The sequence below is a fragment of the Eretmochelys imbricata genome, chromosome 2 (genome assembly GCF_965152235.1).
Source record: "Eretmochelys imbricata isolate rEreImb1 chromosome 2, rEreImb1.hap1, whole genome shotgun sequence".
NCBI lineage: Eukaryota > Metazoa > Chordata > Testudines > Cheloniidae > Eretmochelys > Eretmochelys imbricata.
Window position 1 is genome coordinate 114,051,682 of NC_135573.1, and position 12,240 is coordinate 114,063,921.

General features: G+C 38.3%; 1 protein-coding gene across 1 annotated transcript in view; it reads right to left on the bottom strand.

Moving 5' to 3' along the window:
• Nucleotides 1–12,240, bottom strand: part of SYCP2L (synaptonemal complex protein 2 like) — a 53,634-nt gene that overhangs the window by 27,695 nt on the left and 13,699 nt on the right. The window contains exons 10-21 of the mRNA XM_077808700.1: nt 12,049–12,191; nt 10,702–10,754; nt 9,359–9,404; nt 8,391–8,483; nt 8,253–8,313; nt 7,105–7,253; nt 5,712–5,772; nt 3,113–3,219; nt 2,646–2,721; nt 2,455–2,533; nt 867–924; nt 2–60 (exon numbers count right to left, since the gene is read on the bottom strand). Coding sequence (XP_077664826.1) covers nt 2–60; nt 867–924; nt 2,455–2,533; nt 2,646–2,721; nt 3,113–3,219; nt 5,712–5,772; nt 7,105–7,253; nt 8,253–8,313; nt 8,391–8,483; nt 9,359–9,404; nt 10,702–10,754; nt 12,049–12,191 — 985 coding nt within the window. The remainder of the gene's footprint in view (nt 1; nt 61–866; nt 925–2,454; nt 2,534–2,645; nt 2,722–3,112; nt 3,220–5,711; nt 5,773–7,104; nt 7,254–8,252; nt 8,314–8,390; nt 8,484–9,358; nt 9,405–10,701; nt 10,755–12,048; nt 12,192–12,240) is intronic.

Below are 12,240 nucleotides of genomic sequence, written 5' to 3' on the forward strand. Positions count from 1 at the left end.
CTTTGCTTCTATTTGTTTGCTCAAGCTTGTTCTTCTATTTTTCTTCTCCCATTCATCAGCCTAAAAGAAAGGAGGTTACAGGATTTAAAACTATGGCGCACAGAGTAAAGCTATTTACTCAATATGTTGCAACTGAAAATAGACACACCCATCCATATTAGTTCATAGAATCACTCCAAAACTAATTAATATCATAATCCACCATAATACCATGTTCTGTAATACTTTATACCCAGAAGTTAGGGAAGGGGTGGACCAGTAAGGGAACAACCAGAAGGGGGACAGAGAAGACTGAATACTTAAAATCTTTAACTCATTCACAGGATAGGTACAGTCATGAAAGTTTTGGCCTTGTCTGCCCAGAAAAGACAAAAGTAAAAGTTTCTTTCATGGTACCTGGGCACCCGAGGCCAGGCACCAGTTACAGTAGGTTGAATTTTCATAGGTGCTGAAAATGGACCTCAAATCAAATATCACTTTTATTTAGGTGTCCAGGTGTTCAAATCCTTCTGAAAAGACATCAGGCTATTTCTGCTGAGGTACCTTATTTTAGGCATTTTTGTTTGAAGATTCTGGCTAAGGTTTCTAGGTTGTTTATTATTATTTCTCCCCCACATTACAAGGGTGGAAGAGCAGACCATGAGGCAATAGTTTATTATTTGCCTTGTGGGAACACTTAGGAGCCCCAGTCACGGGCGTGGTTACCATTGTGGCAAATACTGTACAAACACAGAAGACTGTTCTGTCTCAGTACGTAATCAATATTTGCAGTGTTCTAATTTAGTTGTTCTATTGTGCAGAAAAGAAAAAAGCATTTGAACAAAAATTTTGCATGTAAACTGTGCCCCAAAGACAGACATACCTACCTCTAGGGAATATTCTTCTACAACCTGTATATCTGGATGTTCTTCTATGGGTGGTTCACTATAAACAATGGAAGGAAAGGGTAAGAAAACAGTTCTAAACTACCATCAATTTAAAGCCAATTAAAACAATATGAAGGTAATGTAAGTCAATAGCCCAGTTAACTCCAATGCAATAAAGGTCAGGGGAAGAGGGGAAAGAACTGTTCAGTTCCAACAACGCTGAAACTAGTAATAAGGAAAGTATAATTCTGTACTACTGTTAAGGAAGAGGAGATAACTAGGCACTAAGGTTGGAGCCATGACTACTACATGGTAGAGATAAAACTCTTTGTATAGCTACTTTACAACCAAACAACCCAGAGCACATTAGAAAAGTGAACCCTATAATACAAAGTATTTGACCAATTTTTCAGATTGGTTAAATTAAAAGACAGCAGTTAAGGTCACAGCAAGCCACGAAGAGCAGGAATAGCACTCAGAAGTTTTGATTATAGAAGAAAAGTTTTATAATCACTAGGCAGCTTCTCCCCACTCCAACCCTTTTTCCTATTAATGTAGTGTAACCCCTTCCATACCCTCTGGGGGACTCACTCCTGGATTATAGCAGCAATGGTTACAGAGGCTCAGGATTCCGTCACCCAGATTGCCTAAGATCCAAGGTAGAGAGAGACCTGGCTAGCAACATTACCACAACCAACCAGAAGCCAGAACTCAGAGACAAAGGGTTTGGTTTTTGGCTGTGTTTGGTGTGTAGCAGGGAAAAAGACATCACAGCCAGGGAGGACCCCTCTATTCTCCACACTCCTTACTAAGAGAAACCCTTTGGGATTCCTGGGACATTGAACAGCATCTCAGCAGAGACCAGAAACTTAGAAGGCTGAAGAAAATCATGGTCTGGCTACCAAGAACCAACCTAACAGCAGTGAAATCCAGACCAGAGAGCCACAAGGATGATCTTACCATCCTTGGTGTGGATGCTTTGTGAGAATACCCTTGTTTATTTTGTTTTAAGATGGCCACTGAATCCTCATTGCACCGCTCATCACAGATTGAGCCTAAATTCAGTATTTGCCTAGGCATGTTCTGGCAGGGAGCACAGCATTGTTTCTTCTGGCTGTAAATGTTGGGAGAGGTAGAGTTATGTATTATGGTTTGTGCTTATCTTAATCCTCTTTGCCACTGGTCCCTTATTCTGAGTGCCCCATACCTAATAAAGCCCCAGTTACTGTTTTATTACTCTGGGAATTGTGATAGCTGTTTTATTTGTGTGTTCTGACTGATACTCCTATGTATGAGATAATGTGTGAAATATTTTCACAAGGGATAAGCCCTCTGTGTTCTCTGAGCTAGGAGGGGTTTCCTTGAGTGGAGACACCAGGCACCCTTATAGGTAAATCCAGGACTCATAACTATGAAGAGAAAAGGAGAAGGCTGCAGCCATGCCTTAGGGCTAGGTTTACAGTAGTAAATACCAGTTTTGACTTAGTAACAACTAAGTTCTGGATGGCTTGTTAAACAGAAACATACAAAAGCCCCCCAAGGAAATTTTAATTTTTTGGACAAGATCTTGCAGCTCCAAAGTGCTTACCTGGTTTTATCATTCAGTTTAGGTGATGGAGTTTTAGACTTTTTTGCTGAAAGTGTTTGGGAAACTGCAGCTTCACACTCTGAAAATTTTAATAGAGATAAAACCGTATTTGTGCAGGTCTACAAAAGCAAACCCTTTCTTAAGTGTTATACATGAATGATATTTATAAACTACAAGAAATCATGCCTGACCTTGGCTTAGCTTAGCATCTTCGGTTTCAGTCTGTTGGCTTCCCATGCTCATAGTGACACCAGAACTAGTTTTATGCTGGTTTGAGATATGAAATTAACAACATGATATGCACGACACTAACATTTATGTTCCTACTCCCAGAGAAGTATGGCCAGGAAACATTCTTGAATATTCAAAATGTATTGTTCCATTTGGTGGGGAAGCGCTAGTCTGTGGGACTGAATTATGGCTAAACTTATGAACTGAAACATTCCTGGGCAGTAAAGTCTAGCATCTTTTTTTGAAAGTTTGGGAAAACACATTTTTACCTTTCCCCGATAGCTGTGAGACTTAGAAAAAGACTGGGGAAAATTTTCTAAAAGGTCTAAGTCACTGAAGCACATTTGAAAGTGCCATCCACCATGTCTATGAAAAGAAGGGAGAAACTATTATATTTCTACATAGGATTCCAATCACTCATACTTACTGATTGATCACTATATTGAGATGTCAGGATGTCAGATAAAGAATCTGTTTTTTCAGTGTTTGTAGAATCTTTCTTCCACTGTAAGTAGCTGGATTCACCAGTTATTACTGTGAAACAGTAATTTGAGAAAGGTTTCAGAGTAACAGCCATGTTAGTCTGTATTCGCAAAAAGAAAAGGAGTACTTGTGGCACCTTAGAGACTAACCAATTTATTTGAGCATGAGCTTTCGTGAGCTACAGCTCACTTCATCGGATGCATACTGTGGAAAGTGTACCCAACACACACACAAACCCACTCTCCTGCTGTTTGGGGGGGGGGGGGGGGAAGAGAGAGAGTGTGAGAAAACCTGGATTTGTGCTGGAAATGGCCCAACTAGATCATCATACACATTGTAAGGAGAGTGATCACTTTAGATAAGCTATTGCCAGCAGGAGAGTGGGGTGGGGGGGGAGGTATTTTTTTATGCTTTGTGTGTATAAAAGATCTTCTACACTTTCCACAGTATGTATCCGATGAAGTGAGCTGTAGCTCATGAAAGCTTATGCTCAAATAAATTGGTTAGTCTCTAAGGTGCCACAAGTACTCCTTTTCTTTTTAGTAATTTGAGAAAGAATCTCTTAATACATAGATTTTTCCCCTTCTATATTTCCAGCAAAATGTGAAGAGCACTACAGCCTTCTAGATCATATTGAACAAAATCATACAAATCCTCCACATTGAACATGTAGCCAGTAGAAGCAACTAGGTTCATGTTGTGTTCCCCCTGCTACCTCTCTGTTGTGTTCTACACCTTTGTCCCTAATTGGGCTATAAACTCTTTGGAGTAGGGACTATAATTTGCTGTGCATTGTATGAACATGTAATGTGACCAAAACCTTCTCCACAAATCATGACTAGGTCCTCTCCGCACTATTATTCTGCAAATATAAAAAAAACTACATTCTGCAGTTACCATTAACCCCACAAATACATTCCATGGAGCATCTGGGTGATCAAATACTTTCAAGGGGTATCTATTTTGGGGAGGTTCGCCTTTGTGCATATTTCAGATGGACAAAGAATGAACAGCAGCAGCTTCTGATCTACCTGCTGTCCACTTTACACAGCTGAGCCTCCACTGAATTTGGGGAACTTCAGTAATAGCTTGATTTAGGGGCAGTAAGGTTGGCATGGAAAAAGCTACTAAACAAGTGCTAGTTACTGTCTCAGATAATTGGAACTAGAAAACGTAGTTGAGTAGCTGTCTTAGGCATTTCTGATGCTCTAATTGTGGCATCAATGGATTGCCATAGCTAATAGGAAAGTGGGGAGTTGCCTTTATGCTGTACACCAAAGGGAGAGTGCTTCCTAAGAGATTTACTGCAAGCTTTGTCAATTAAATCCAGAAGTCACATGAATGGTGGTAATTAGAGGATACTGTAGGAGAAAAGGCCCAGAGGATAAAGACAAAACTGTGGTGCCTTCTTTGTCTTACACCTTCCTGCAGTGATAATATTCTGCCCCAGCAGCATATAAAGACAGGGCCCAGGTCTAGTCTTTCTAAGAAAATTGGGTCATGTTGGAGTCTTTGCAGTTAGTGTGAACAAGGACAAGTCATGTGTAACAACTTATCAACTAGTCGTGGCGTACCCGACAGAAACTAGGGGTTTTACCCAAGTCCAGGTGCGACAGTGTTAAACGTAGTTTGTCCCTGTCAATATTGACTGCAAAAATGTGATTAACGTGTTTGTTAGTATGACTTCAAGGTAGTCTTTTAACATGACCTAGTTTTCTAGAAGAGATAAGCCCCAATTTACCAATGTATAACTACTTGCATTATTTCTGAATTTGGCCATATTATAATACACAAACAAACAAACCAAAAAGAGGCAGATTTACTTGCCAAAACAAGTAACCATCCCATGGGTTCAATATTCAACATGAGTTATGAAAAGGTCTACAGTTTTAAGATTTTATTAGGAATGCTTTATTTTTCAGTTTCAAAGTTTGGAAATAGGATTTAATTTGAAAATAAATTGGACACAGCATCATTAAAAGTCTCCAAGGCAGGAAAAAAAAACATAATCATAAGAACTGCAAGAAAACATTGCAACTCTGGAAACAAAAGGAAACCCAAAAAGCACTTGCTGGTGTTCTTATGGAAGATGACTTGGTAAAACTTTTTGAGGTGCTTTGGGACTTACCCTCCAAAGTCACCTAAGTGAACTTTTGGGAGTTTTACTCAGTCTTCTCATTTCATAGAAAACTTACTTTTTAGAGACTAATGCCTAGACTTTATATCTGAGTCTTCCATTTTCCAGAGATATTTTTAAGGCATAAATTCTACTTCAGCTGCTAAATCCTGTTTGCAATTTTCACCCTCTTCATTAAATGTTATTTGTCTTGAGACATCTTCAACACAGCTGTATGACTTCAGCAACAGTACCTCAGTTCCCACTGTTAAAGATCTAATCACTATGGAAAATATCTAGAAAGTTACTTTAAATGAAAATCTCTACAGCTGCTAATGCTTTCTGGAGAATATGCAGTTTTCAGGTGTCATTCATAATTCTTAGAATTCCATCCGCTACAGGAAATCTATGTTTTTTAAAAACTCACATGTTCCATTTTGCTTTGTTTGTTCCTCAGTGCTGATGAGATCTTCTCTATCAGTCTTGATCTGTTGGGGTAAACTAATCTAAATTACTGTTTGTTTTTTTACAGATAAACAAACAAACAAACCAGAATTCTTTATCCAAGAAACCCAATTTCCTGTACAGAAATATGTTTAGGTAACAAAGCATTGAATAATGCTAATGACATATAATGTATTTGCTCTCAGTGTATTACTGTAGTCAATACTTTGAAATCATTTACGACACATCTTTATTCCCTCAGTATTTAGGCACCTCCATGGGTCCCATAATGAGAGTTTCTCCCAAGTACTTAAAAGACCAAACAAACAAAGTCAGTCTCTCTTTCTTCCTTGCCCATAGTGTTTCATTAGTTTACAGAGTATGATCATAGTTTTTTACTTTCATCTGAACATTTGAATTTTGCAGGACCCACAAGCTTCTCTTTTCCCAATGTGCATGTCATGGTCCATTCTACATTATGAGCTGACAAGAAAACACATTTGTATTTTTAGGTTACCCATTTATCTAAATGGAGTGATGTACTTCAAAGTGCAATAATAGGATAAACTTAAATACTTGCATTGAATCAACTATGCAGGTAAACAAACCCATTATTAGGCAGCTAGTAGTAGCTCAAGGCCTCACCTTCTAAACACAGCCATTCTTTTGGGCATTAGAAAAAAACTTTTGAAAGGGGCAAGGAACATCTTCTCTTTTGGTCAAAGTGCCACAGCATCTAACTTACATATGGACAGTCACTGAATATTAGAAGGAGAAGGAACATTTAATTACAGAAACCCATAAGAGAGCAGACATCAGTATTGCACCGCAGCATTAACTAGAGTTCATGTCCAATATTCTGGTGGAAGACTAGGTAAACACAACCTGAATTTCTAGTGTAGAAGACTAAGAACTAGTCTATACTACAGAGGCTTTGCTGGTGTAACTAGACAGGTATAGCTATTCCAGCAAAGCTCCCTAGCATAGGCATAGCGTATGCCAACAGGAGTTTGTCTGCCAATTTAGCAGTCTCTACACTGAGGGTTTTGCTGGCATAGCTATGTTGGCTAGGATGTTTGGGTTTTCCCCATACTCTTGACCAACAAATCTATGCCAGGAGAACTTTTTAGTTTAGATCTGGCCTCAGTAGGGGAGACAAGAAAAAGACTGCATGGTATACTAAGAAGGCTTGAAAGATTTTTCATAGCATCAAAACAGGAAACAAACATTTTTCTCCTTCTCTGGTTAAATCTAACAGCTGAGATCTTTCAGGACTAGTTAAACTTTTAACCAATACATTTGAAAAGTGAACCAGGATGTTAAAAAGTCTTATGACTGTAAATGGTTATACAATAAAGCCAAAAACTAATACTTGCCATCATTTTGTCTTCTCCCAGAACTTCATTGAGTGTATTCAAAATATCAAATTTGGCATTGAAGTGAATTTTGATTTTTGTTACTTCTTTGCCATTGATCATAGTAGGGTTCTTCAGGTAAATTTTAACCATCTTTTCTCCATTATCTTCTATTTTAAAAAGGAAATTAGAATCTGGTTTAGAATTACACAGAAAGTGGCAGTATATCACTGAAATAATTTGCATGCCATTTCCCACACCAAGGGAGTCACTCTTTTCAAAAGTACAAAAATTTTGAGTATGCACAGAGTTTTATCCTCCTCTCTTTACAGGGTACAAATAAGACTATAACCACGTCCTGGGCCTCTCCATAAACCAACCAGTGCATTCAGATGACACAGCCCTCATGGAGCTAAATTCTATACCATGCAGAAGGTTACAGAGTCCCCCTATGAGCCGTCTCTGCAGTCTTGCTGCCTGCATAGCTAAACTGTAGCAGCTAGGTTGTGGCTTTCTACTTCACCATTACAGCTAGGAGTCTTTACCCCTAAGGGTCCATGTTTGCCCCTGATGGGAGGGAACCGCCAATTACATTTATGGGAGTAGGGGGAGGCCTAAATTAGTATTTATTGCTTCACAGTCCTGGCACATATTTGATCTCTATTTTAGCCATGTTAGACAGAATCTCATACATCCCTAAAAAGTACCCTTTGCTAGGTTAGCCTTAGAAAAAAGCCTTTCAGGGCCCATTCTCCCTCCCAGTGAGTCTCTTTCCATTGACTTCAGTTAGCATTACTTTGGGTCCATGGGGAAGATAATACATTTTCATGATAGGTATTCATAACAGCAGACATTTGTGTATATGCAGAATACTTAAAGTTATTTCAAAAATATGCTATTTGTTACTACAGGAGTGGATTGAACTTTATTTCAATTCTTATTTAAATATATTGCATAATATAAACCCCAAAACACCATGAAAGTTTTATGACTTAGACTGTCAACCTCAAATTATGTTGCAAATTTTCACATGTTCGAAGCTGACTACACTTGGCAACTGTGATCCTTTTGGATGCTTCTTGGAAGTTCAGTGTAAGGTATTAATATAAACCTGCAGTTTCTTTTGGCTACTTTTGATTGTAAAGATAACATCCTTTGGGTGACCTTACCTCTCAGACTGTAACTACTGACCGTTTCTGTTGGCAGTCTCACTGAATCCCAAAGAGCACCCTAAAAAAAGGGATTTGGGAGTGAATTCTCTTCAAGTATTTTAGCTTAATCAAAAAGTAATCAGAAGATATGTTTACCTCAGTGCTGTCTATGTAGAAAGACACACACTGACTTCCAACATTGAAGTCAATCCAAAACTCCTCCAGTTTCTCATCTGATGGCTTCTTCACCTTAAGAAATAGAACAGCCATTGCCATTATTTCCAGAAGAACCCATACAAAAAACACAGTACTGTTGTTCTCAACTGTGTTAACTAGCTTAACTAGACTTGAATTATCTTTATTATGAACACTTACATTTGTTTCTAAATGGTATGAAGAGATGAACTACTAGCCTGTAACTGACTTACAACACTAGCAGAACCAGAAAATTACTGTACATTAGCCAAGGAAAAATAATGTTTACTCTTGATTGAAGTAAATACTGTGCAATTGTTTTGTTCAAGCTTCTAGGAAGTCCTATGTATTTGTCAGCACTTATTAAGCAGAGCTGATGGTAGCCTCTTGAGGCTAATACTTCTGTTACTTAGGTTAGTTTGATAACCTAAGGAGCACAGTGCCAAGTACTTAACATTCACTTACATAATTAAAGAACTGTGAAACTGAGCCATGATACAAGGATCCTCATGTGGATCTGTAGGGTGAGCTGCTAGCCTGTGATCTGTTCTGTGGGAGTAGAGAGGCAAACCTTGCCCTTTGACACCCATTTTGGGAGGAACTGTACAAGGGAAATCTCTGTTTTCCTCCCTGTTCCCTTCCTAGTGTTTTCTACAGGAACAGGTGATCCATCTCATGGTCTTTAAGAGAGCCAGTCTATTCAGTGTCTTTATTGTTTGGCTGACACAAATGGTAGGTAACTTGCCAATAAAATGGAAAGAGAAGTAAAACAGCAGTTTGGCAAAGCAAATGTACAGGAGCATGCCCTTCACACAGTTGTAGGATGCAGCAGAACTAAATATCTTTTAATCACATGAGGTTATTTTGTCCATTTTAAAACCGTGTACTAACAGTATAAGGAATGCATCAGAGGACATAAAAACACTTACCTCCTCCATGTCAGCAAAAGCAGATATACAGGGAAATGAATAAACTCTGCAAAAGAAGCATACTTGAACATAATAAATTGTTCCTGAACACAAGTCAGAATGGGAATTTAAATGAAAAACCAAAAACCTGAATGAGAGGTTAAGTCTCTCTAGACTTATTGATCAAAAGATTAAATTTTCTAGAAGTCACATAAGTTTGTTTTCCTTTAAGCATCTGCAATATCCTTTCAGGCAGATACTATACAGATATTGTGTCTTCATTCTGTCAGTAGAGAAGATCAACTCTAATACTTTATTTTCAAGCGTAAGGTGACCCACTGATGGGCTCTACAGAGTTCGTTTTAAAATGTGTACTTTATAAATGAAATGGTGGCCCACAGATCACACATTTTCTAAACAGCAGTAAGGAAAGAATACTAACTGATGAGTACAGATGAAAGAAAAGAATAAGTTATCACAGTGCAAACAAATAATTGTGAAAACAAATAATCTTCCAAGGGAAGTATCAGTAGTTCAGCACATTGGTTGTGTAACATTGGACTGAGAAAAAGGCTAGATAAATTTATAGGAGCCACTATGCACTAACAGGAGACCAACTGAACCAAACAGATTCTCACTCATTGGTAGCTTTTATAAATCTATGCAACAGACTTTTATTCTATCTTATTCAGGCTCTTCTACCTCCCTCATCACTGCCATTTCTTAGCACCTTTCATAGATATTTAGATGATCATAATGGTCCCTTCTGACCTAGTCTGACCTCCTGCACAATGCAGGCCACAGAATTTCACCCACCACTCCTGCAAAAAACCTCTCACCTATGTCTGTGCTATTGAAGTCCACAAATTGTGGTTTAAAGACTTCAAGGAGCAGAGAATCCTCCAGCAAGTGACCCGTGCCCCATGCTACAGAGGAAGGTGAAAAACCTCCAGGGCTTCTTCCAATCTGCCCTGGAGGAAAATTCCTTCCTGACCCCAAATATTGCGATCAGCTAAACCCTGAGCATATGGGCAAGATTCATCAGCCAGATACTACAGAAAATTCAGGAGGGCATTAAGTGATGTGACTAGCATAACCTCATTACCAACGCTCAGAAAGGAAGTTAAACACACAATAAATGAATTCAGGTTTTTAGATGTGAAAGCTTTCTCTTCCACCAAAATAAGTGCAGATACCAGGATTTGTAAAAGGGATTTATTAGCCACTCATTTATACCCATGTTGCAATTTACACACCACATAACCAAAGGTTTGGCAACCTATACATATGGAACCAAAAATGCAATCACTGGGTCTGCCCAGCAGGCCATATACTACATTCTGTGTTCACTGCAGAGAACTTACCTTTTTTTATCCCCAAGTCTGTCATTTAGTTGATTGAGAAATTTTCTGCAGTCCTTTAAAACAAAGGACAGCTTGTTACAAAAAAAAAAAAAATATTAGTTACTGTTTACACTTGTAAGCAATATTTTGTTGGGCAAATAATAGTGTGGTGACTAAGACCACTAACAGGATCACTGGAGCTGTCAGATGATCCAAACCCAAGCTGTTAGTATTGTTGGAGCTATCAGTTGATTCAAACCCAGTTTAGTTAAAGCCCACATAGGAACCACACAAATCAGTACAGGAACACTTGCGAGAAGGGGAACAATTCAAAGGAAGAGAACATATTGTAACGTCACAGGTCACATATTGTAACATCCAACTAATGTATGTTCACTGGGGGCTTAGTTTAGTTCCCACTGAAATCAATGGGAGTTGGATTGGGCCCATAATAGGAAAAAGCTCTCTACCCAAATTATATGTAGCATATCACATTAAGCTTCTGCTCAGTTTTCTTGAACTGTTAGACAACACTAAATGGCTTGTCATTTAAAATGTAATTCCCCATGGTTATTTAAATTCATGTTCTATTTGAGCAATTTTCTTTACAGAAATGTTACTGTTATGTTTTTGGCATTCATTGATCTCACTGAATTGAGGGCACATTACATGCCTGGGTAGAATGTTCCCACATGCTCACATCTTAGCATAATCTGTCCTCTTTCTGCTGTAACTGTCTATACTACATCCACTTTCTACTGGTGGGAAAGGGCATTTTAGCTCTGATATAAAGCTTTGATGAATAAGTTAGGCCACTCTGGAATGACAGAACGCCTGAGGAGAAGTCTTGAGCACAAGTTTTAAAAAAGGGCTTGACATAAGATGGAATGTTTGGATGTAGGCTTGACAAGGCGTATTTAATAGCAAATGACATGATGCAAACGGCTTGAGTCAGCTGTCCTTATTTACAGTGAGTCACATCTTTCTCGCAATAGGACTACTTAAGAAGTAGGGTTGTGAGAATCTGGTCCTAAACTATGGATTTAACTGTATACGATCTGGTGTAAGAAGGAGAAGGCAAGGCACAACTCTAACACACTTGTTCTTGTAGCCTCTATTCCAGGTGATTAGTTCTATATTAATATGATTATGTACTTTTTTTTTTTTAATGCTAACAATATAAAATTACTTCTTTGGCTTACTGAAGGATACCTTACGTTAATACAATGACAATATAATTGAACCAATTTCTTACAAGGACATTAAAACATCTCTTCAACATGATCAGGAACTTTATATACTAAACCCAGATGAAACTGACCCCTATATAGAACAGTCAGTTTTTGTTTTCAAAATAAAAACCCTTACCGTCTCAAATTCTCTATCCTTTATCTCTTTGAAAGCTTCAGCAAGATAATCATCTTCAAACCAGTTGTGAACAAGGTCATCCCTCCATTTTTTTGTTATCAACCTACACAGTGCTTCCGAAAGAGCAACCTGAAGGTCATAATCTACATGTGATAAATAAAAGAATAGAAGCATCCCTCAAAAAAACAGAAG